Genomic DNA, 26,081 nt, shown 5'->3' on the forward strand with positions numbered 1-26,081 from the left:
CACAAATTTGGCAAAGTCGCAGGATACAAAAATTAATACACAGAAATTGACAGCATTTCTACACACTAACAATGAAAGATCAGAAAGAGAAGTTAGAGAAGCAATCCCTTTACCATCACATTCAAAAGAATAAAATACCTGGGAGTAAACTTACCTCAAGAGTCAAAAGGCCTATACTCTGAAAACTCTAAGACACTGATGAAAGAAATCAAAGATGACACAAACAAATGGAAAGACACACCATGCTCTTGGATTGGAAGAGTCAATATTATCAAAATGACTATACTACCTAAGGCAATCTACAGATTCAATGCAATCCCTATCAGATTACCAAGGACATTTTTCACAGAACTTGAACAAAATATTTTAAAGTTTGTTTGGAAGCACAAAATACCCAGAATAGGCAAAGACATCCTGAAAAAGAAAAATGGAGCTGGAGGCATCAGGCCCCCAGACTTCAGACTATACTACAAAGCAACAGTCATCAAAACTGTATGGTACTGGCACAAAGACAGAAATACAGATCAGTGGAACAGGATAGAAAGCCCAGAATTAAACCCATGTACCTACAGTCAACTAATCTAAGACAAAGGAGGCAAGAATACACAATGGAGAACAGACAGCTTGTTCAAGAAGTGGTGCTGGGAAAACTGGACAGCCACATGTAAAAGAATGAAATTAGAACACTCCCTAACACCATACACAAAAATAAACTCAGAATGGATTAAAGAGCTAGATATAAGACCAGCTACTATAAAACTCTTAAGAGGAAAACATAGGCCAAACACTCTCTGACATAAGACAGCAACATCTTCTCAGATCCACCTCTTAAGAGCAATGACAGTAAAAACAAAAATAAACAAATGGGACCTAATTAAACTTAAAAGTTTCTGCACAGTAAAGGAAACCCTAAACAAAACGAAAAGAAAACCCACAGAATGGGAGAAAATCTTTGCAAATGAATCCACTGACAAGGGATTAATCTCCAAAATTTATAAACACCTCCTACTGCTCAATATCAAAAAAAACCCATCAAAAAATGGGCAGAAGATCTAAACTGACAATTCTCCAAAGAAGACATACGGATGGCCAAAAAACACATGAAAAGATGGTCAACATCACTCATTATTAGAGAAATGCAAATCAAAACCACTATGAAGTACCACCTTACACCAGCCAGAATGGCCATCATCAAAATGTCTACAAACAGTAAGTGCTAGAGAGGGGGTGGAGAAAAAGGAACCCTATTACACTGTCGGTGGGATTGTAAATTGGTGCAACCACTGTGGAAAACAGTATGGAGATTCCTCAGAAAACTAAAAATAGAACTACCATTTGATCCAGCAATCCCATGCCTGGGCATCTATCCAGAGAAAATCATGACTTGCAAAGACACAATAACTCTGATGTTCACTGCAGCACTATTTTCAATAGCAAGATGTGGAAACAACCTAAATGTCCATCGACAGAGGAGTGGATCAAGAAAATGTACATATACACAATGGAATATTACTCAGCCATCAAAAGGAACAAAACAGCGGCATTTTTAGCAACATGGATGGACCGAGAAATTATCATGCTAAGTGAAGTCAGCCATACAATGAGACACACCAACATCAAATGCTTTCACTGACATGTGGAATCTGAAACGAGGACAGAATGAATTTCTTTGCAGAACAGATACTGACTCACATACTTTGAAAAACTTATGGTTTCCATACAGTTTGGGGGGTGGAGGGATGCGCTGGGGTTGTGGGATGGAAATCCTATAAAAGTGGATTGTAATGATCATTGTACAACTACAGATGTAATAAATTCATTGAGTAAATGAAAAAAAAAAAAAAAAAAGAACTATATTCAGCATCCTGTGATAAACCATAATGGAAAAGAATAGGAAAAAGAATATACACATGTATCGCTGAGTCACTCTGCGGTACAGCAGAAATTAACACTACATTGTAAATTGACTACGCTTCAATTCAAACAAAAAGAACATCATACCCCGTCAGATCTCACAGGGAAGGAGAGTGGCCTGGCAGAGGAGTAGCGAACAGGCCAGAGCAGCGTCCTTACCAGCATGGGCTGCACCGGGGTCATCAGTGAGGCCTGGACACTCAGGGCTCGTCTCTGGCCTGGCTCCTTCTCCACCTCCTGCTCGTTGCGGAGGACCCGCTCCACCACATCCTGCAGGTTGCGCGAGGCTTTGAAGGCTTCATAGGCATTGGGGTCTAGGGCATCTAACCTGCCGAGGTGGACAGGAGCAAGGAGACAAAAACCACTGCCTTTGACCTTATTGCTTTGGATGGCATGGCAGACTGTCCCTAGAGATGGGAGAGGCAGGATACTAGTCTACGGGGAAGGGGTTATGGTCTACTGTTTAAGGACTTTCATAGTAGAGAAAGCTCTTGGAAAACTCAGCTCTTGAGATACTGTGCTGCATGGATGCTGCCCTAGCAAAGAGGCGTTTGGAGTGGGCAAGCGACTTGTACTGTACCTATTGAACATGCTCCATGTGGTGGACTTCAACAACCCTGAGAAGGGTACTGTTACCTCCATGCTACATATGAGACCATGGAGGCTGAGCTAGGTCAAGTGACGGGTCCCACAGGAAGGAAGAAGGTACAATCAGGATTTAAATCCAAATCAGGACTTCAAAGTCCTGACACCAGCTGACAACAAAGGAAGTGGGTAGCTTCAGCTGTCAGAGGAGCTGGTACTTACACGTGTTTTGCACCTGAGTTCATCTTCAGATCATGTTTGATCAGCCTGATGATGCACTTAAGGTCATTGGCTGTACACCTAGAGGGATGAGGCACATTCCACTGGGCCTTTGAAGAGCTCTGGACTCCCAAACCTTCCTTCCCAAGTGAGTCCACCTCCCCAGGCCCAGCCCTCCCCGGGCAGCATGCCCACCTGGAGGCGATGTCCTGCAGGGCCTGTTGCTGCTCGTCCTCCTTGGTGAGCTTGGAGAGCCGCAGGAGGAACTCGTCCACCTCCTGGATGGTAAGGAGGCTCTTGGCGGCTGGGGGAAAAGACTTGCTCTGCTCAAAGAAGACTCTGACTGTCTCTGACACGTCACCCTGTCTCCAAAAATCAAAATGCCACTGCAGCAACCCCAAAGAGACCAAGTGTAACCCCCAAGCCCCCAGGACTAAAGCTGAATCAGAGATTTCAACCAGAGCTCCTGTCCCCAACCCACACATATGGACCTCACTTCTTAAGAGAATCCATCCCACCCACAGTTCCTGCAAAGGGCACCTCCATCCACTGCAGAATCTGGCCGCCTGCCTTAGCTGAGAAGTGACACAAGAATAACCCAGAGCCAAGCCAATTTGAGTGGTTAGAATTTGAACTAAGAGAGAGACAGTCATCAGATAAAAGGGGTGCTTTGTTAGAAACTTTCCATGGTGCCAAGGCTGGAGTCATGAACAAACCAAAACTGAATGGCAAGCCAAGTTACAGGGGGAAGAAAAGTCAGAAAAAATAGGGTCTAGAACAAGAGCCTTGGGAGAGATGGTGAGACGTCTCAGATCCTGCCTCTTGAGGTATGGCCTCTAGGCTCAGGTTTAAGTTCAGTCCTGAGACCCTCTGAAACCAACAGCTGTAGCTTCCCATTCAGCTCTTCTCATAACGAAATCTTGCTCAAGTGGGCTGCAGTCTCCTAAAACAGTACATGCCCCAACCAGAAAAAAAGGTGGTACAGGTGATTGGCTCAGCAGAGGCCCATCGGAATCCACCGACCCTCCCCTTCCTCTGACCTGCTCTAGATCTCTCGCCATATCATCTGAGTTGCAGTTAAAAATGCGGCTGAAAAGCTTCACAATCTGCTTATCATTCAAGTTGTAAACACTCTTAATAACACCCGGCAGCAGCAGCTTCACTGTTAGGTACACATCACCGTGGAAACCATCTGGAGGAGACAGAAGAAAGAAATCCTTCCTGAGAAACGGGGCCTAAACAAATAAATACACAAGCTCAAGGAACCAAGAGATGTCTACATTGCCGCCCTTGCCATCACTGGACCACAGGGTACTGAGCGTTCAGTACGCCGCAGAGGCCACAGCGCTGGGTTTATGTGTCTGCTTCTTTTAGTCTTGGATGAGCTCCTGCAGGGCAAAGCCATGACTTTCACTTCAGTGTCCCCAGTGGTGAGCACATTACAGATGCTCAGTGATCATTTGTTAGATGAATGAAAGAAACACAGTTGGAAGATTCTATTCCAAGCTGCGCAAGTGGTTCACAAAAACCTAATCAAACATGCAGCATAGCAAATTTTCTTCTTGGTCAAAGGAGATAGGTTCATCTGGCCTCCTGGGGGGCAGAAAGGAAGAAAGATGTCATCGTGCTTTGAAAAGTGGCTACACACTTTGCAGGGCCCAGGACAAAATGAGAACATGGGCTCTTTGTTGAAAAGTACTAAGAATTTCAAGGGAGTTCCTATCCTGGCTCAGTGGTTAACGAATCCGACTAGGAACCATGAGGTTGCGGGTTCATCCCTGGCCTTACTCAGTGGGTTAACGATCTGGCGTTGCTGTGAGCTGTGGTGTAGGTCATAGACATGGCTTGGATCTGGCGTTGCTGTGGCTCTGGCATCGGCCGGAGGCTACAGCTCCGATTCGACCCCTAGCCTGGGAACCTCCATGTGCCGTGGGAGAGGCCCAAGAAATGGCAAAAAGACCAAAAAAAAAAAAAAAAAAAAAAAAGAAAAGTAATAAGAATTTCAAGACAGCAACAGCAGAGCATTAGACCAAGCATGGGGCCCTGAGCAACCATACAGTTTGCGTGCCCACAAAGTGGACCATGACTCTGAGCTCTTTAGAGGAAAAGCCCATCCAGGATGCTCGAGGCGCCCACCTCCTCCTGAGCCTTTCTGAAGGAAGTCCTGGATGATCTGGGTCTTCGTGTTGTAGCTAGGATTTTCAGCCACCATGGCACATAACTTCCGAAACTCGCGTAGCAGACAATCCTTGTGCTTGGGGTCACATTTGCTTGAGGACAGACTTGCCTTAGGGGTAGGGCTTGAGCGGGCTTCCCCAGAGTTGTTGGGCTTGGCTGTCAAGAGAGAAAAGGGGAGAAGATTCATTTTGCCTTGCTGGGAAGAAAGAAAGGGAAACAGGTACTCTGCCGGTGCTCCTCAGGTAGTTTCACTTAATCCCCCCAAACAGTCCTTTGGGGGTAAATATTATACCCATTTTATGGGCTAAAAAATGGATGTTCAAGTAATTTCCCCAAATCTCGAAAAACTATTGCTTAGTAAAGAAACAGTGGCCTCACATCAAAGCAGAGGACCAGCTGATGTGCATCTCTCTCTATGAGCACCTCACCGAGGAATCAGGGTCTCTTTCACGCCCAGAGCAGACCAGACCTCTCAGATTGACTGCAAACTGGAACTTGAGGCGTTCCCGTCATGGCCAGTGGTTAACGAATCCGACTAAGAACCATGAGGTTGGGGGTTCGATCCCTGGCCTCGCTCAGTGGGTTAAGGATGGGGCGTTGCCAGGAGCTGTGGTATAGGTTGCAGACGCAGCTCAGATCCCCATTGCTGTGGCTCTGGGGTAGCCCGGCAGCTACAGCTCTGATTAGACCCCTAGCCTGGGAACCTCCATGTGCTGCGGGTGTGGCCCTAAAAGGACAAAAAGACCAAAAAAAAAAAAAAAAAAAAAAAAAGTGGAACTTGAGAAAGGGGGGATCAGGAAGGGGGAAGAAATCAAGGGACATGTTAGTCAGTGTGAAACCACTGCTTCTGCAGATTGTCAGAGCTGGAAGAAACCTTAAAGATTACCTAGCTCAATCTCTTCTTACTGATGAGGAGACCGAGGCCAGTGGAGGGGAGACACCCCCAGCTCCTCACCACTATCCCCCATGGCCGTTTTCTCTCTTATTGTAAAAACAAGAGGTAGCGAACAGGCAGGGCTTTCTGCCAGACACGCCCAGCAACTGTACAATTCTAGAGTGATCCTCTCCTACCTTCTTGTGACCATTTACAAAGTAAATCATTCGGCAAGCTTGCAGCAGAGCCATTAGCCAGCTGGCTGCTGATGTAAGCATCTTCTGGTACGGACTCCGTAAATTACAAATCCATCTCTGACCCGGGGTCTAAAGAGGATTTTAGGGGACAAAAATCTCCAAAGTATCACAGTTCAGCAGGTTGTAAGAACTAGAACACCGTGTTTCTCCTCAATTCCCTCCTTAGAACCAAGGCCCTTTCAGAAACAAGCTGCCCTCACTATCATTTCTGGCTTACCATTAGACAAAACCCAAGCAAACCTCAGAGTTTTAAAATAATAAAAAATTTGCAGAGTCACGCTTTGGTTTTACAACTTTATCTCCTTTATCCCTTGTGAGACACTGTGGGGTCAATGAGACAGGTGTTGCTATTCCCACTTCACAGATGAGGCCACTGAGGCTCAAGACCAGGACTCAGGTCTTCTGATCCCAAGTCTGCACGTCTTTCACTCACTCAAAGCAGCCCTCCCAAACAACTTCTGAGTCCATGTGTTTTGACTTTCTTTTCTTTTCTGGCCATGCCCACAGCATGCAGAAGTTCCCAGGCTAGGGATCCAACCTGCGCCACAGCAGAGACCGGGTTGCTCCAGTGACAATTCCTGATCCTTTAACCCACTGTGCCACAAGGGAACTCTGACTTTATTTTCTCTAGCTGAGTCAGTCATAAGAAACGTCTCCAAATAAAGGCGGTAACAGGTTAGGGTGAAAACACAGATATTGGAGTTAAACAGACTTCAGTGTCAACAGTAACTTCATAATGATGCTGAACACCAGCTTTCTCATTCATAACATGGGTCTTATAAAAAAGAACCTCCCTCCCAAGGTTAACTAAGAACAAATGAAAAACCACGTATGTAAAGGCCCCAGTCCAATGCCATCTGTCACTCAAGGCCATGCAGGACATCTCCCTTCTTCTCTACTTTCATCTCCAGTTTGGGATGCAATTTCTCCAGATTCTTTTTTGCCATTTCTTGGGCCGCTCCTGTGGCATATGGAGGTTCCCAGGCTAGGGGTCTAATCGGAGCTGTAGCTGTCGGCCTACGCCACAGCCACAGCAAGGCGGGATCTGAGCTGTGTCTTAGACCTACACCACAGCTCTGGCAATGCCAGATCCTTAACCCACTGAGTGAGGCCAGGGATCGAACCCGCAACCTCACGGTTCCTAGTTGGATTTGTTAACCACTGAGCCACGACGGGAACTCCCTCAAGATTCTTTCATTACCAAAAAGAAGGAAGTGGGAGTTCCTGACGTGGCGCAGAGGAAATGAATCTGACTAGGAACCAGGAGGTTGCAGGTTTGATCCCTGGCCTCGCTCAGTGGGTTAAGGATCCGGTGTTGCCGTGAGCTGTGGTGTAGGTCGCAGACGCAGCTCAGATTCCGCGTTGCTGTGGCTCTGGCACAGGCTGGCAGCTACAGTTACAATTGGACCCCTAGCCTGGGAACCTCCATATGCCGCGAGTGCAGCCCTAAAAAAAAGAAGTAAAGGGCAGGTTATAATAATCCGTCTGACCCAATTAAACTACTTCATGGGGAAAAAAATCAACAAAACAAACATCTTCTTGCAGCAATAGAGATTAAAGTATACACAGAAATGCTACACAAGTGGAGCACTAGAACTGGCCATTACCTTTCTGCTCAGATGGAAGCAAATAACATGAACAACATGGGTTTGAGCTACATGGGTCCACTTAACACACAGATTTTTCTCAATAGCAAGTAAGTACCATATAACATGTGGTTGACTGAATCCATGGATGCAGAACTAAGGGCCTGGTGGAACTGTGAATAGGAATTCCGGATACGGAGGAGGGCAGACCGTAAATCATATTTGCATTTTTCAAAGGGTTAGATCTGCAGAAGGTTCAGAGGCCCTAACTCCTATGTTGTCCAAGGGTCACCTGTATTAAGGAGGCTATGTAGCACAGAATTCTCTCTTCACCAGAGCCCCAATAGGATATCAAATTAAGAGAAGGACTGTAACAGTTCAAGCCCTAACCTATCTTACCTGAAAAGCCAGAAAATTTCCGGGGATTGGTATTGGTGACAAATGAAGCACCTTTCACTGGAGATGTCACCTGGCCAGTGGCTGTCAACTTAGCCTGGACAACAGCTTTCTTCTTTGGTGTGCTTGCTGCCTTGGAAGACAGATCTGTAGGACCCCAAAAGAAAGGAAAACATCCCTCAGTGAAAGATCCTGGAAAAAGCTTCCAAAAGAGTCTATCAACTGCTCTTACAGCCTGGTTCGGTGAGTTACTACCACTGAATTATCCCAATGTTGATGGCTGGCTGACCAGTCTTTTTGAGTGGAGACAGTGCCTAACAGGATACTGGGGAAAAAAGATCCAGTTACTCTTTACTTCTGTCAGTAACAAGTTTTCATCAACATTCCCCACCCCCAATCCCATATATAATAATCTCTAGATATGGAGGAAATCAGATATCACATCTCAATCGATAAAACGTGGAGACCTCAGCTTAGAGAATTAGCCCCAATTTACAGATAAGCAAGGAGGTAAAATGAAAATGGATAAACAGAGCGTGTCGATTTGGTATGGGCAGGAAAACTTCCAGCTGCGGATTTCTTTGAGCTATGCAACAGTTTAACTCTACCCCATAGTTCTCTTCCTCTGAATGAGAGGTGTCAGGAATTAACAAAAGCTAAGGACAGTGGCTAAGGCTGGGGGGCAGGAGGGGAACCTAAGAGACGGAGTAGTTTTCTCTCCTGGACATCTGTTTCCTCTCAAAGAACAAAGACAGATGCCCATTTTAGAGCCCTCTTACACTGACCAGAACTAAACTTAATTAAAGATAGGCATATTATTTTAAAGATAAAGACCCTGAGGGTCAGGAAGGACTAACTGGATTCATAAATATCAGTATAAGATTTTTAAAATATGCACACATGTGAGCATGCGTGTATGTGCACATATATATGCATCTGTATGTATGCATATGTATATGTGTGAGTTTTTGTATATACACAAAGATACATTTTCTAGCTCTGCTGAAAGGGATTAAAAGCAAGGATACCTCGGAATTCCCGTCACGGCTCAGTGGTCAACAAACCCGACCAGCATCCATGAGGACACAGGTTCAATCGCTGGCCTCACTCAGTGGGTTGAGGATCCAGTATTGCTGTGAGTTGCGGTGCTGGTCGCAGATATGGCTCGGGTCCCACGTGGCTGTGGTGGTGGTATAGGCTGGCGGCTACAGCTCCAACTCAACCCCTAGCCTGGCAACGTCCATATGTGGCAGGTGCGGCCCTAAACAGACAAAAAAAAAAAAAAAAAAAAAAAAAAAAGCAAGGATACCTCATGGCACCCAGGATACAGATATGCAGCATCCAGATTTGGGTCTCTAATGCCCAAACAGCAACAGGACTCTTCAAAGAAATGGCTGATTACAGGGCTATACAAGACAAAACTAGCTCAAAGGGGCTCCCAAATGGCCAAATATGGCACAATTAACTGCCAATTTAGTAAAGCACAGTACAATTACAAGCCACCAGGAACAAACTAGTCATCTATGAGTCCATATAGATAAAAAATTAATAGATAAAGGGGGTAGTGGTAGGTACTCTAATCTTAAAAAATGTCACTGTGGAGTTCCCATTGTGGTGCAGTGGTTAACGAATCCGACTAGGAACCATGAGGTTGCGGGTTCGGTCCCTGCCCTTGCTCAGTGGGTTAATGATCCGGCGTTGCCGTGGGCTGTGGTGTAGGTTGCAGACGCGGCTCGGATCCCGCGTTGCTGTGGCTCTGGTGTAGACCGGTGGCTACAGCTCCGATTGGACCCCTAGCCTGGGAACCTCCATATGCTGCGGAAGCGGCACAAGAAATAGCAAAAAGACCAAAAAAAAAAAAAAAAAAACAGTCACTGTCAAAAAAGAAGAAAGATGGTGGAAATGTTCCAGATTAAAGGAGACCAGACATGTTAACTACATGCAATGCCTGATCTTTGAATTCTACACTGGAGGGAGAGAAAAGCTATAAAAGATATTATCTGATCAACTAATAAAACTGGAATACAGATGGTAGATTCAAGCGTTATTTCAAAGATAAATTTACTGGTTGATAGTTGTATGACGGTCAAGTAAGAGAGTATTTCTATTCTCAGTATATACACACTTAAGTGTTTAAAGGCAAAGGGCCATGATTACGCAACTTATGCTCAAATGGTTCAGGGGGAAAAACTGTGTGTGTGGGGAGGGGGACTAGGATAGAGGAGGAGGGAAGCAGTGGGGAGAAGGAACACTGGGACGCAAATGATAAAGCAGAGAGCAAAACGTTAACAGGTAAATCTGGGTAAAGGGAATATGAGCATTCTTTATACTGTTTTTATTCTTGCAACTTTTCTGTGAGTTTGAAGTTATTAAAACAAACCCCAAAAAAGACAGACAGGAAGACACTGGCCTCTACTCTCATCCCTTTTTCTCTCAGCACCCCTAAGATGAGAAAGCAGTATTCTCCACCCCACCTGCAATGTGCTGGCTTATCTGTTCTTTCTCAGGATCTTCCAGCTCTTCCCAACCTTCCAGCTCTGTGAGGTCCTCGATTTTTTTCGTGGTGGCTCGGGCCCGCTCCAGTTTCTCAAACATGCATTTGATGTGGTACCACTCTTTCATATCACCCCCCGACTCTGAGAAGGGATTGGGCACCACTTTGCCAATGCGACATACACCCTTTACAATCTTTTCCTTGCATTTTTTGCAGCCGGCTGTGCCACGCTTGGCATAGTCCACACAGAACCGTTGCTCTGCCATCTCACAGGGGCCACCACAGAGTCCCACATGCGACCCTGGCAAGAAAACAAGGCAGGTAGCACGTGGTCTGAGACTGCTTTCCTGGAATGACAGAACAGGCTTTCTTCTCTGGAGGAGGTGGTGTCTGCGCAGACCTGTTTCTGACCACTGGCTGAACTGTCTTTTGTCAGGCCAGTGATGTTGTTCTTGGAACAGGCACAGTTTTTTCCGGCTGAGCAGACGGAGAGTTGGTGGGAAGATGATCTTAAAAGCCAAATTCATACAGCTGTATAAAAGGGCGAGAGGCAGGAAAGGTGAGTTATAAAGGAAGAGCTAGGCTTCTAATTGCTTCAAAGATTGAAGTCCTAAAACAATCCATGCTGAGCAATCAACTCGAAGTATGAAAGATTTGTTGCCTATAGGACAAAGAGCTCCAATACGGGAAATTCAGCTTGTGAAAGGATGTTCAATTATCTAACATACACGTGTACCTGATAAATCTCAATCAAGAGAATCCAAATAATGTAAAACCTTTTCTCAGGCCATCAGCAACACCTAATCCTTAAAATGGATGATGACCCTTAAGTATTATAAGGTCCTAAAGCCTTTTAATCATCAAGAAAAGCTGCATTATGCTCGTGAAGTTTTTAATGTGAAGTATAAAATATATGCCATTCTCAGAATATAATTAAGCCACGACACAGATTTGAGATTTAATCAGAAGCTCTATTTTGAGAGGCAATTAAATGAAGCCTGAAACCAGACTGCTAGGCTTCAAATCCTAGCTCATTAGCTGTGTGACCTTGGTAGGTTACTGAAGCTCTAGGTTCCTCAATTTCCTCAACTGTAAATGTGGATAATAACAGTACCTAACTCAAAGGGCTATTATTCTAAGAAAAAGCCCTTGTGATCAGTGAATACCACGTGGTATCCCTCACCTTCTTATATTTATATTTTCTAAAGTATCTTCTTAGTTCTAACTTTAAACAGACCCGGAATTATTTTCAGCCTGTAAAGGACTTTGTAGTGAAATTGCTATTGGGTGATGGTGAAAAGCAGGCTTTACTTAGTGTAGTGCAACATAAAGCAGCAGACAGAAGGTAAGTGGGAATCAAGAGATGGGAGCCCAGGTGTGACTCATAGTTCACGCACTAAGTTATCCTTGAGAATTCCCTTAACTCCATGAGTCTGTTTCCTTAGTTCTAAAACAGGGAAAGTAATACCTACCTGCAAGATGGTTGGGAAAATGAAAAATGAGTCCATGGATGGGCTGATGGGGAACGGGGCGGTGGGGAGTGGGGGGGCTTTGAACTCCCTGAAAAGGTAGACAAAAGGTGCACCTTCAGCCATGTACATTTCGGGGGATGAGGTCATGATTTTCGTGAAGCTCACAAAGGGTTCTAAACCCTCAGAAGCTGGAAGAACCACAAAGGCGAGGAATGTGAAATTAAGGCAGGACCAAGAAGCGCTCAGAACAAATGAGAGTTCACCACCTTTTGGAAGAGCGATTTAGGAAGCATCCCCACCCCCAACACACGCCCGGTGATCAAAGGAGCCGAAGGGAGAGCACCTCGCAGTGCAGAGGAGGCACAAAGCCGCGTGGGGGATACCCGTCTGGCTCACAGCACCCCCGCCTCCGCGCACACACACCGGCCGCAGCTTAGCATATCATCAAAGGGAGCCGAGAAGCAAACCGTTGAGGGCTGCGGGCAGCCGGTCCGGGAAATGAAAGCCCAGGGCCGCTTTTCCTAGAGGGCCTTTCTGCGACGTTTTTGGGAGGGCACGGGCTCCCAACCGGGAGCGGACACCGGGGGGTAGGCGGGGAAGCAAGTCCCTCGGTTGGGGCTGGAGGGGCCGCGTAGATATAGTCCGGGGCTGGGAAATGGGACGCTGCGGTTGAGCAAACCCGGCCAGAGCAGCCCTCGCGGGGGCCCGGCCGGAGGCACCCTGCCTCCCCAGCGCAGACCCGTAGGGGTCCCGGGAGTCGGGAGCCAACCCCCGCGGGCTCCCGGGGGGCCGCCACGTCACGGAGGGTGTGCCTCGGGGCTCCGCCGGCGGGCGGGAGGGGGACGAGGCCAGGGAGCTGGCTCCCGGGCCTCGCAGAACCCTGAAACCCCTGCCACCTCCCTCCCCGCTGCCCCACCCCGCCGCCCCTCACCTGCCTTCCCGGCTCCGGCACCACCTCAGGCCCCGGACCAGGCGCCCACAGGCCACGCGCAGCTACGACGGTTGTAGGGCCTGTCTCTTTAAATCCGGGTCCTTGAGCTGGCCGCAGTGCGCAGGCGCAGAGGCCCAGGACCCCGCCCACCGCGCCAACGCGTCCCCGCCCCTCGCCTGCCACGTGAGCGGGCAACCAGGTCCGCAGAGTGAGGCCCAGGGCTCTGTGTTGGGTAGTGGAGCTGGTTCCGGATCTGTGATCACAGCGGAGGAAAGATGAGGTTGCTGCGATGTGGCGGCGCCCGGAGGTGCACCTCAGTCTGAACTTTTGGGGACCCCTGATTTAGCTCTTAACATTAGAGATCTAGTCTTTAAAAGTACTGGTTGAGGATCTCTCGCTGTGCCTCAAGGGTAATCGGTCTCTTGGTAGCTTAGAGACGCGGGTTCGACCCCCGATCGGTGCGTTAAGGATCCGGCGTTGCGGCAGCTGCGGCTTAGGTCGCTACTGCACCTTGGTCCGGAGCTCCGTATGCCACAGGGAGGCCAAAAATGGGGGGGGGGGGAGGTACTAGTTGAGAAAGTATATTGCAATGAGCTTGGGGAAGGCAAAGATTGCGTTTTTCAGTCTCTCTGCATTCCTAGTGTCATGTGTCCCACAAAATGCCTAGCACATACTAAGTATTTAAAAATATCATTGAATTGAAAATTGCTCTAGATAGATTTGGAGGTAAAGGAGTGATGGGTACAGTAAACCCTTGATTGTGTATTGTTTAAAGTGTATTTCTTGGAGTTACGGTAGTGGCTAAGCGGAAACTAATCTGACTCCTAACCATGAGGACACAGGTTGGCTCCCAGGCCTTGCTCAGTGGGCTAAGGATCCTGCCCTTGCGGTGAGCTGTGGTGTAGGTCATAGACCCCTCTCGGATCTGGCGTTGTTGGCTCAGATGTGGCGTTGCTGTGCCTGTGGCATAGGCAGGTGGCTACAGCTTCTATTCGACTCCTAGCCTGGGAAACCTCCATATGCTACAGGCGCGGCCCTAAAAAGACAAAATAAATAAAGTATATTTCTTTTAAACCTCAGGTCAACTTGGAGAGATTTGGATGGCCATTTTTTCAAAAGAAAAGTGGACTCAGAAAAGAGGAATGAACTTGCTCAGGGTCTAGGAAAGGTAAACAACTGAGCATTAGATAAGGAAAGGTCAGACCTGGAGGAAATTCTGTATTTTGGCTTTTGTTACACATGTAAGTTAAGACCTTTGTTATGTACGGGATGGAGAGCCAAGAAGGGCCTCATGAAGTGTTTAAGAAGGATATAGGAGAGACTGAAGCAAGGGAACCAAATAAAAGGTTTTTGTGCTGCCTTAGGCAGAACATTAATGAAAATGAAATGATACAGAGCTTAGCCTGGCCCCTGAACAAAGATGTCATGTACATTTGTGAAGAGGTTCATACTTTTAAGGAGAAAAGTTTTTTAGCTTTTTATTCTATCAAACCATTATGCTGAACGCCTTATGTATACATTTATATCTCCATAAAACTGGGAGGAAAAGGGCTCTTTGTACTGACCCATCTGAGATATGAAAGTGGAATTCAGCATAGAATTGGAGCAAAGGTCAACAGAGCAAGCTTTAGTTGATTGCTGTCAGGAGGCAGTCAGATGGGTAAGTTCTAGGTGGTAAGGGTGTAGATAGAAAGCCACCTTTTCATTCCACCCTCCACCTTGGGGCGGGAAGGCTTAGTTCCTGCAGAACTCAAAGGTATGTTAGGTATATCCCTTGAGGAACAGGACCCTGCCCCAAACCTCCACTATTGTTTCTTGATTATTCTTCCCTGTTTTCTGCATTTCCTCCCTTAGGATCCTTAGTTAGTGAGACTTAGTTTGAATTTGTGGAAGTTCCTGGGCCAGGGATCAAATCCAAGCCACTGCAGTAACAATGCTGGATCCTTAACCCCCATGCCACAAGAGAACTCCGAGGAGTTCCCGTCATGGCTCAGTGGTTAACGAACCCAACTAGTATCCATGAGGATGTGGGCTTAATCCCTGGCCTCGCTCAGTGGGTTAAAGGATCCAGTGTTGCTGTGAGCTGTGGTGTAGGTTGCAGACAAAGCTCAGATCCCACTTTGCTCTAGCTGTGGCATAGGCCAGCAGCTATAGCTTTGATTCGACCCCTAGCCTGGGAACCTCCATATGCCTCGGGTGTGGCCCTAAAAAGATAAAAACAAAAACAAAAAGAGAACTCTGAGATGACACGTGTTAATTTGCATACTGCTTGGCACTGAGATGTGTTTCAGTAAATGTACATTCCTCCCTACCCACTCCTTCCTCAGTCTAGATACATTCATGGCGCTGCAGAGTTAATCATTGAGTTAGTTATCAGTCAGTCAAGTATTTATTCAGTGCCTACTCTGGGTCAGGAATTGAAATATGGCGATGAAACAAAACAGACAAAAATCCCTACCCTTGAAGCTCCTGCTGTGGCATAGTGGGTTAAGAATCCTGAGTTGTCTATGTGGTGGGACAGTGGGTTAAGGATCTGGCTTTGCCACAGCTCTTGTGTAAGTCACAGATGCAGCTCGGATTCTCTCCCTGGCCTGTGAATTTAAATATGCCGAGAGTGCAGAAAAAAAGAAAGAAAAAAAAAAAAAAGATGGGTGCTATGGAGAAAAGGAAAGCAGAGGAGCACAGGTGCCAAGCAGGGCAGGATGGGGTTTGCAGTTTTATTTTATTTGGCTGTGCCCACAGCATTTCGAAATCCCTGGGCCAAGGATCAAACCTGTCCCCTGACAGGGGCCTGGACCACTGCAGTGACAACACCAGATGCTTAACCCATTGAACTCCTGCTGGGTTTTTTGGGTTTTTTTTTTGTTTGTTTGTTTTTGCTTTTTAGGGCTGCACCTGCAGCATATGGAAGTTCCCAGGCTAGGGGTCAAATCAGAGCTGCAGCTGCTGGCCTACACCACAGCAACTCCTGATCTGTAACCCACTGAGTGAGGCCAGGGATTGAATCTTTAATCCTCTTGGATACTAGTCAGGTTCATAATCTGCTGAGCCACAAGAGAAACTCCCTCCTGCATTTTAAATATAGTGATGGGGAAAGCCTCACCAACAAAGTGACAATTGAGTTGACCTGAAGGAAAGAAGGAGAGAGCCAGGTGCAGAGAGTTCAAACAGGCATGTATCTGTCCTACTGAGAGGTCACAGGGAGATGAGTGTGTCCAGAGCAGCAGGAGTTAAGGCCACAAAGAACTAGAGATGTCAGCAGGGTATCTGGAGATAGATCCTGTAGGGCTCTGTAAACCATTATAAAGATGTTGGGGTTTGGAGTTTCCTGACAGCCAGTGGGTTAAGAATCCAGCGTTGTCACTGCTGTGGCTCTGGATGCTGCTATAGCACAGGTTTGATCCCTGGCCAGGGAACTTCTGCATGCTTCGGGTGGCCAAAAAAAAAATCATCTTGAGTTTTATTGTAGGTGAAATGGGAAGCTAGTGGATTATATTGAGCAGGTTAGTAACAGGATCTGACTTAGCTTTTAACAGGATTGCTGTTCCTCTGCCTTCTGTGAAAAGAAACTGGGAGATGAGTTAGTTGGCTACTATAAAAAGGGGAGAAATGAGGGCAGCTTGGGTGGGATAACAGTGAAAATGGTAAGGCTAAGGCTCATGGACTCCTAGGGGATCTGTGGATAGGCTCAAGCAGGTTCTTGAAACTCCTGACATTTTATAGAAGTATTTGTCAGTAAGTGCATTTTTGGAGGGAGACCTTCTATTGGAGTCTCGAAGCAGTTCCATGATCCACATCAAGGACCTTGGTGAATAAGCAGGATACCTCCTGCTGTTCCTAGCTGTTCAAAGTACCACGATTAGGAAGTTCCTGTTGTCATTCAGCAGTAACAAGCCCAACTAGTATCATGAGGATGTGAGTTTGATCCCTGGCCTCGCTCAGTGGGTTAAGGATCCAGCTTTACTGTGAGCTGTGGTCTGGGTTGCAGACTCGGCTAGGATCTGGCATTGCTGTGGCTGTCGTGTAGGACTGTGGCTGCAGCTCAGATTCGACCCCCTAGCCTGGGAACTAGCATGTGCTGCCAGTGCAGCCCAAAAAAGCAAAAAACAAAACAAAACAAAACCCCCACTATTGAGGGCTTCCCTCTAACCTCAATCCTAGATCCTCCAGGGCACTGATCCTGTCTGGGAGCCTTTCAGAGCTTACTGATCCCCTTTAGGGCTGTAGCATCCCCGACTTCAGGTTTTCACTCATCAGGATTGTTTGAAAAAAAAAAAAAACACAGGGAAATGGGTAGCTTCTGTTCTATTTCAGTGCTGCTATGGAAGCTTGGAAGCCACATGCAGCAATAGGGAAAAGGTTTCACACCTTCCTAGAAACAGTGTGGGGCACTCGTGAGGCTAGTTTGTACTCAGTGGATTTCTTTTCTAATAAGCTCTGGTCTGTGAATCACATAAATCTCAGCACTGAGAGCTGATTTTACGGTTTGGTTTGCTTAATAGTCACACAATTAACATAAGTTGTAAAAAATGGTGGTGATGTTTGCCAGGATAAATATTTAAAAGGGAACAGCTGTAGAAAGATGAAATAATTCACATCAGCCCGTGGCTCTTCATTCTCAATAAAGACTGTAGAGGTTGGCTTTCAAAAAAAAAACTGGAGGGGTTTTTTTTGAAAGTCTCTCCTTCAAATATCTTTGTGCTGCAGCTGCCAGGTTGAAGTAGGACAGAGCTGAGGAGTCCAGTCGGGTGTGCCTTTGGGAGTAGTTCCAAGGCACAGAGATGGGGCTTCTGGGGCAGGGATGAGGTCACAAGATTTGGAGTGAGGGAGACACAAAGTTACTACCATCCTCCCTGAATTTTTTTTTTTTTTTTTTTTTGGAGGCAGGTTAATAATTTTCAAAGGGGAAAAAATTATTTTATCAAGAAATGAGCCTTTTTTTTTTTTTTTTCTTTTTAGGGCTGCACCCATGGCATATGGAAATTCCCAGGCTAGGGGTCCAATCGGAGCTGTAGCTGCTGGCCTACGCCATAGCAACGCCAGATCCAAGCCTCATCTGTGACCTACACCACAGCTCACGGCAATGCCAGATCCCTAACCCACTGATCAGGGCCAGGGATCAAACCTGCATCCTCATGGATACTAGTCAGATTTGTTTCTGTTGCGCCACAATGGGAACTCTTGAAATGAGCCTATTTAGGAAGGAAACTTAAGTTCTGTCTTCACTGGACTATGGGCTGGTCGACAGGCAGCACTGATGACCCCTAGTTTTCCAGTTCTAGGTGAAACCCTTCCTCTCTTGTTCCTCGTGCCATTTCCTTCATACTAGGAGAGCCCCAGTGGCTATTGGCCCTGTTTCTGGGAGGTTCCACCCAAATCCTCCTACGGAAGCCTACCACTGTTCTCTCCCTCTCTGGCCTTCAGTTCCTAACTTGATCTTGGTGATTGTAAAGGAAAAACCTCTATTGTTTTCATTTACGTTATACACAATACTTGAACACTACTTCTAACACCAGACATGTGGGTTCTCCAGACATTAAGCAATTCTGTGACACCAGCTGGGTGTCCTTTGTGAACTAAGAATGCCCCCTGCCATGTCAGTAGAAAAAGGATGTTGCAGCCATCAAGCCACTCAGGCCACCTCCCAACCCTCCCCCCCCCCCCCCCCCCCGACCCCAAGAGAGCCCTGAGGAAACTCAGGATGAGAAAGCTGGGGGATACTAGCCCCAGGTAGCTGAGGCGCATATCAAAGGAAAGATTTCAGTGAGCCTAGACTCTTGCATCTTCCCATACACAGATAAAAGTGCTAAATTCCTTGAGAAATCTGGTTCTCTTTAATTAATAGTAATTTTTTATTTATATTTTATTTTTTAGAGCCACGGTGTACCGTGGCTTGATGTGGGATCTCAAGTCCCAGGCCAGGGATTGAACCTGGACTGCAGCAGTGAAGGCACTGAGTCCTAACCACTAGACCACCAGGGAACTCCCAATGGTAATCTTTTGATATTCTTACCACCTGGTCTTTGTTGCAAAAATTCCTATATATCCTGGTCTCCCCACCCCCACCCCCCCGCCCCGCTCTTTGGAGCAGTCTCTCAGTTATCTGATATGCTGTGTCTTGAGCATCTGTCCTCAGTTTTGTCCACTGAATAAAACGTAACTCTCAGCTTTTAGGTTGTGCTTTTGCTTTTTCAGTTGACACCTGCAATTGAATTCAATTCTGACCCTATCTACCTAGAGTTAGTGTCAGACTCCACAGGTTAAATGCTCAGTCCCACAAGATTGCCCCCTGCCACCACATTGCGAATCACAAATCCAGGTGTGGGAGTTCTCTTGTGGCACAGGGGGTTAAGGATCTGGCATTGTCACTGTAATGGGCTGGGTCACTGCTGTGACTCAGGTTTGATCCCTGGCCCAGGAATTTCCATATGCTGTGGGCATGGCCAAGAAAATAATTAGGAATTCCTGTCGTGGTCGTGGCTGAGTGGAAATGAATCCCTGAGGATGCAGGTTTGATCTCTGGTCTCGATCGGTGGGTTAAGGATCCATTATTGCTGTGGCTGTGGTGTAGATAGGCAGCGTAGCTCCGATTTGACCGCTAGCCTGAGAACCTCCATACGCCACAGATGCGGCCCTAAAGACAAAAATAAAATAATTAGAAACAATAACAACAAAAAAACAAATCCAAGTTGTTACCTGTGCTCCTGACTGGCTATAGATCAGAAATTCCCATGACCTCGTCCTCGGGTTTGACGAATTTGCTAGAGCAGCTGACAGAACTCAGGCAAACAATTTATTTCCTAGATTCCCAGTTTCTTAGGAAAGGATATAACTCAGGATAGGGATGCATTGGGCAAAGTATTTGGGGAGGGATGCAGAGCTTCTGTGCCCTCTGTAGGCAGCCGCCTTCCCAGCGCCTCCATTTTCACCAGCCTGGAAGCTCTCTAAAGCCACCCTTTTGGGTTTTTATGGAGGCTTCATCACATAGACGTGCTCTATTAAATCATGGGCATTTGGTGATTGAACTCAACTGGATATTGAGTCGGGGGTGAGATTGGAAGTTCTAGCTCCCTAATCAGTGGTAAGTTCCCCATGTAAACAGCACTGATCATCATTCACATAAACTCAGGTGTGGTTGAAAGGGGCTTGTTTAGAATAACAAGTAACACCATTATCACGCTACACTCTCTAATCACTTAGGAAATTCCAAGGATTTTAGGAGTCAGAAATGGAGATGAAGGCCAAAGTTTATATATATATATTTTTTTTTGTCTTTTTAGGGTCTCACCCACAGCATATGGAGGCTCCCAGGCTAGGAGTCTAATTGGAGCTACAGCTGCTGGCCTATACCACAGCCACAGCAACACCAGATCCATAACCCACTGAGCAAGGCCAGGGATGGAACTCGAAACCTCATGGTTCCTAGTTGGATTCATTTCTGTTGTGTCACGATGGGAACTTCCTGTATTTCTTACTATATTATAAATTACAGTATAGGGAGTTCCTATTGTAGCTCGGTAGATTAAGAATCTGACTGGTATCCATAAAGATGTGGGTTCAATCCCAGGCCTCGCTAAGTGGGTTAAGGATTTGGCGTTGCCCTGAGTTCTGGTGTAGGTCGCAGACAGAGCTCCTATCAGCTGTGGCTGTGGCTGTGGCTGGCAGCTGCAGCTCAGATTCGACCATTAGCCTGGGAACTGCCATATGCCTCCCCTGCGGCCCTAAAAAGACAAAAACAAAACAAAAAAACCACAGTATCACAGTGAGAGAGGTGAGCGGGTCCTTAGAGAACACCCAGACATCACAGTACCCAGAGCGAATAAAATGAAGGCTGGGGAGTAAATTGAAGAGGGAGATACTACATAAGGAGTGAGTGGGAAGACCCTGGACTTTTGATTAGGGTCCTGCCCAATATCTTCCACTGTTTACAATACAACCAGACTGCAGTTTCCTTGAAGGTTAGGGTCATGTCTTCATTTATTAAACTACTATTGAGTCTTTGTACTAAAATCATTTACAAGAATTTAACTTATTTAATCCTCTCAATAACCTCAGAAGATAGAAACTATTACTCTCCCTGGTTTTTTGCTGTTTTTGTTTTTATGGCCACGCCCATGGCCTGTGGAAGTTCTCAGCCAGAGACTGAATCAGAGCTGCAGCTGCAGCCTATAGCTGCAGCAATGCTGGGTCCTTTAACCCACTGCACAGGGGTGGACTGAACCTGTGCCTCCACAGTGACCCGAGCCACTGCAGTCGGATTCTTAACCCATTGCACCACAGTTGGAATTCCTTATTCTCCCTGTTTTGTAGTTGGAGAAAGTAAGGGTGAAGTAAATTTCCCAAGGTCACCTGGTTAAAAAGTGATGGACCATGGGCATGGTGTAACTGTTGTTTCTCATTTAGAGTGTTTGGGAACTGAAGTCATTCTAGCTCCTATCAGAAAACAAATTTATTGCTGGCGTAATGGAGGTAAGGCAGGGGAGTATGGAGGGAATCTGATTTAACGAACTTCAAAATATTTGCCTTCCCAGCCCAGCCAAGGTTTCTAAACAGCACCAGTTCCCTTAACCTTGACAGTAAACTTCTTTAATCTCTCTCTCTCTCTCTCTTTTTTTTTTTTTTTTTTTTGCTTTTTAGGGCCACACCTGAGGCATAGCCAACAGCAACACCGGATCCTTAACCCACTGAAAGAGGTCAGGGATACTGGTCGGATTCGTTTCTGCTGAGCCAGGATGGGAACTCCAGTCTTTAATCTTAATTCCTGCTATTTGGGGAGATCCTCTTCCCATTTCCCATATTTCATTCTTAAATATAGAGAACATTGGTCTGGGAATCAAGTTACATCTACTCTTTAGCAATTAACTTGCTGAATGACCTTGAACAAATCATTAGACATATTTTTTTTTGGCCACACCCTCAGCATTCGGAAGTTCTAGGCTAAGGATGGAACCTGAGTCACAGCAACGACCTGAGCCACTGCAGACAATGCCAGATACTTAACCCACTGAGCCACCCAGTAATTCCCTAGACATCTTCATTGGTTTTTGTTTTGTTTTTTCTTTTATGGCTGCACCTGTGGCATAAGGTTCCCAGGCTAGGGGCTGAATTGGAGCTATAGCTGCAAGCAGGCCTATGCCACAGCTACAGCAGTGCCGGATCCGAGCCACATCTGCAAACTACACCACAGGTTGTGGCAATGCTGTATCCTTAACCCACTAAGTGAGGCCAGGGATCAAACCTGTATCCTCATGGACACTTTGTCAGGTTCTTAACCCACTGAGCCACAATGGGAATTCCACCCTAGACATCTTAAAATGGAGGTGGCAATAATTGTTTTATTTCTTTTGGGGGGTGTTGAGGAAAACTGATCTGAAATTTGGTGACTAATACTCTCACGTTATAAATCAACTACTTCAATAAAAAATAATACTCTCACTATGCAAATATGAGTTAAATAATGATGACGCAGACTACAGTAGGGGCCTTATGGGAAAGTTCCTTTACTTCTGAGCATCGGTTTTCCATCTGTAAAATGGTATTACTATATACCTTACAGGGTTGTTGAGAAGATTAGAGCTGGTGTATGTCAAGGCCCAGCATTACGCCAGACTGGTAGGAATCCAGTGAATGTTAACTAATAAGAACCTGACAGCCTGGTTTGATATTCTCTTACAACCACATTTGGCAGGACAACAAGTAAACAAACCACACTTGTAACAAAAACAATAACTCCCATCACTAACCACACAACCAGAATGGTCATCCAAACTCCTCTAAAGGTGACCATTGGCTCCCTAGTGTGCTTGAAGCCTGCCAAATGGCCAAATGCTGCAGCAAAATGTGAGTGCAGCCAGATGGAACTTGGGTCCTCCTCTGAGACTGGGAGTGCTTTCAAAGGATGATGGCTGGGTGCAAAGACTCACTTGGAATAGCTTTGACTGCCAAGTGACAGGAGTGAGCCAAATGAAACGGTGATGACAGAGAAGGGGGCTGAGCGCTCAGAGTGGCTGGGAGGCAGTTTGTACTTCTGACTTCAATCAAACTCCACTACTGAATCACTTTACTCCTCCTTTTCTCCGCTTGAAAGACCTCTAGGCAATCAGGGCTGCTACCAGCTCCTGCTGACATATGGACATCCCTCTTGCTTGTTTGGTGCCAGGAAGAATTCTTATGAGCTGCTAAATGCAGAGGTGGCCCATCACACTCAAGAGGCTATTGTGCGTATCTCCTTGCACTAGTGCTCTAAGAATAGGGAGGGGCTTGATATGCCAGAGATTTCTTATCCTTTTGTTTAAGTTGCTGAATTGACTTTGGTTTTGGTCTGATTCCATGAGTCAGCTTGATCTTTTTTGTCTTTTTAGGGCCATACCCATGGTATATAGAAGTTTCCAGGCTAGGGGTCGAATTGGAGCTGTAGCTGACGGCCTACATCACAGCCACAGCAACGCTGGATCCAAGCCTCATCTGCAACCTACACCACAGCTCATGGCAATGCCAGATCCTTGACCCAGTGAGCAAGGCCAGGGATAAAACCTGAGTCCTGATGGATACTGGTTGGGTTCGTTAGCCACTGAGCCATGATGGGAACACCAGCTTGTTTTTTTTTTTTTTTTTAAAAAAACCACTTTTCCAAGCAACTTCCTGCTACAGGGGTATTCATTCAACAGATTTTTTTTTTTTTTTTGTCTTTTTTGCCATTTCTTGAGCCACTCCCGCGGCATATGGTGGTTCCCAGGCTAGGGGTTGAAATGGAGGTATGGCTGCCGGCCTACACCACAGCCACAGCAATGTGGGATCCAAGCCGTGTCTGCAACCTACACCACAGCTCACGGCAATGCCGGATCCTTAACCCACTGAGCAAGGCCAGGGACCGAACCCGCAACCTCAAGGTTCCTAGTCAGATTCGTTAACCACTGTGCCAGGAGGGGAACTCCTCATTCAACAGATATTTAGCAAGCATTATGGGCGTGGTTGTGAGCAAGAAAGACAAGCTCCCTGCCCTATGGAGTTTACAAGGGCACATAACTGTCTTTCCTGGGGAGAGACAAAATTTATAAACAAGCTAATTTAAGATAGTGGTATGTTTACTGAATTCATAGAAAAACATGATAGAATGACAGAAGTTGGGGAATGGCTATTTATGTCATCCGAGAAAGGGACATTAGGGCTGAGAACTGAATGAAAACACTGCCATGCTGTTTGAGGTCAGTTTCCAAGCAGAGGGAAGCTCAAGGTCCTGAAATGGCATGTTTGAGGAATACAGTTAGCATCTGAGACCCAGGACATAGAGAATAAAGGGGGAGAGTATAGCTCATGAAGTTAGAAGGTAGTTAATGAAGTGGGGTCCCATAGATCATATTTTTTCTTTTTTGTTTTTGTATTTTTAGGGCTGCACCCATGGCATATGGAAGTTCCCAGGCTAGGGGTCAAATCTGAACTGTAGCTGCCAGCCGACACCACAGCCATAGCAATGCCAGATCTGAGCTGCATCTGTGACCTACACTATAGCTCAGGGCAACACTGGATCCTTAACCCACGGAGTGAGGCCAGGGATTGAACCGGCATCCTCATGGGTACTAGTTGGGTTCTTTTTTTTTTTTTTTTTTTTTTTTTTTGGTCTTTTTGTCCTTTTAGGGCTGCACTCACAGCATATGGAGGTTCCCAGGCTAGGGGTCTAATCGGAGCTATAGCTGCTGGCCTACACCACAGCCACAGCAATGCCAGATCGGAGCCAAATCTGTGACCTACACCACAGCTCATGGCAACGCCAGATCCTTAACCCACTGAGGGAGGCCAGGGATGGAACCTGCAACCTCATGGCTCCTAGTTGGATTTGTTTCTACTGCGCCACAACAGGAACGCCACTAGTTGGGTTCTTAAACCCACTGAACCACAGTGGAAACTCCCTCATATGGTATTTTTGAGATTTCACTAAAACAATCCTGACTTGCAATATCTCTCAAAAATTAAAAAAACTTGGCCATGCCAGGGCACCATTCCTAACTGATAACATTTCAACATAAAGCAGTTATGTTCACCTCCTTTAATGGAGTCATGTTTAGCAGTTCATAAGCAGAAGATATTTGAACTGGTAACCACAGAACATCATGTAGGCTTGATAGAGTCTGGATTCTTTTTTTCCCTGAGTCTGATGGAAGCATATAATGAAAGGTTTTAAGTAACAGAGTGACTTGATCTAAATTTTTAAAAGATCTGCCTACTTTTGTGGCTGAGATGGGGACAGGCAACAATTAATGCAGATGTTGGCAGCTAGGACCAGTGGAGACAGAAAGAAGTAGATAGATTCTGGGCATATTTTAGAGGCAGAGTTGCCAGGACTTAACTAACCCATTAGATTTGGTAAGGAAGGGAATGAAGGATGCCTGCCAAGAGAAAGGTCAAGGAGCATATAAATTGGGAGTCATCAGTATATGGGTGATATTTAAACCCATGGCAATGAATGAGGTCACTGAAGGAGGAGATGAAGATAGGAAATAGAATGGAGAGTTATAGAAACTTTTTTTCCTGTTCAAATTTAAAGCACCCAAATTCCAAGTTCCCATCGTGACTCAGTGGTTGACGAATCCGACTAGGAACCATGAGGTTTCGGGTTTGGTCCCTGGCCTTGCTCAGTGGGTTGGGGATCCGGCATTGCTGTGAGCTGTGGTGTAGGTCGCAGATGCAGCTCAGATCCCGCGTTGCTGTGGCTCTGGTGTAGGCTGGTGGCTACAGCTCCGATTCGACCCCTAGCCTGGGAACCTCAATATGCTGCAGGAGTGGCCCTAGAAATGGAAAAAGACAAAAAAAAAAAAAAAAAAAAAAAAGGAAAGAAAGAAAAGAAAAAAGAAGAAAAAAAAAAGCATTCAAATTCCTGGTATCATACAGGCTATTAAACTCTCAGTATTTATTCATTTTTTGCCTTTTAGGGCCGCACCTGCGGCATATGGAAGTTCCCAGGCTAGGGGTGGAATCTGAACTGCAGCTGCCAGCCTAACCACAGCCAGAGCAATGCAGGATCTGAGCTGCGTCTGTGACCTATATCACAGCTCATAGTAACCCCAGACCCTTAACCCGCTGAGTGAGGCCAGAGATTGAACCCAAGACCTCATGGATACTACTCAGGTTTGTTACCGTTGAGCCATGACGGGAACTCCCTAGACTCTCAGTATTTAAAA

At 46.2% G+C, this 26,081-nt stretch overlaps 1 protein-coding gene across 9 annotated transcripts in view; it reads right to left on the minus strand.

Annotated features, from left to right (window-relative positions):
* Positions 1-26,081, minus strand: part of LIG3 (DNA ligase 3) — a 51,973-nt gene that overhangs the window by 17,502 nt on the left and 8,390 nt on the right. For 3 of the 9 annotated variants that reach the window (XR_002336812.1, XM_021066159.1, XM_021066160.1), the window contains exons 1-8: positions 12,907-13,037; positions 10,484-11,034; positions 8,013-8,156; positions 4,855-5,052; positions 3,759-3,910; positions 2,914-3,080; positions 2,722-2,799; positions 2,074-2,242 (exon numbers count right to left, since the gene is read on the minus strand). Coding sequence is in view for 8 of the 9 variants with exons in the window: in XM_021066159.1 (XP_020921818.1) it covers positions 2,074-2,242; positions 2,722-2,799; positions 2,914-3,080; positions 3,759-3,910; positions 4,855-5,052; positions 8,013-8,156; positions 10,484-11,030 (1,455 nt within the window). In the remaining variant the exon portion in view is untranslated. 9 annotated transcript variants of the gene reach the window in all.

The sequence above is a fragment of the Sus scrofa genome, chromosome 12 (assembly GCF_000003025.6).
Source record: "Sus scrofa isolate TJ Tabasco breed Duroc chromosome 12, Sscrofa11.1, whole genome shotgun sequence".
Classification (NCBI taxonomy): Eukaryota; Metazoa; Chordata; class Mammalia; order Artiodactyla; family Suidae; genus Sus; species Sus scrofa.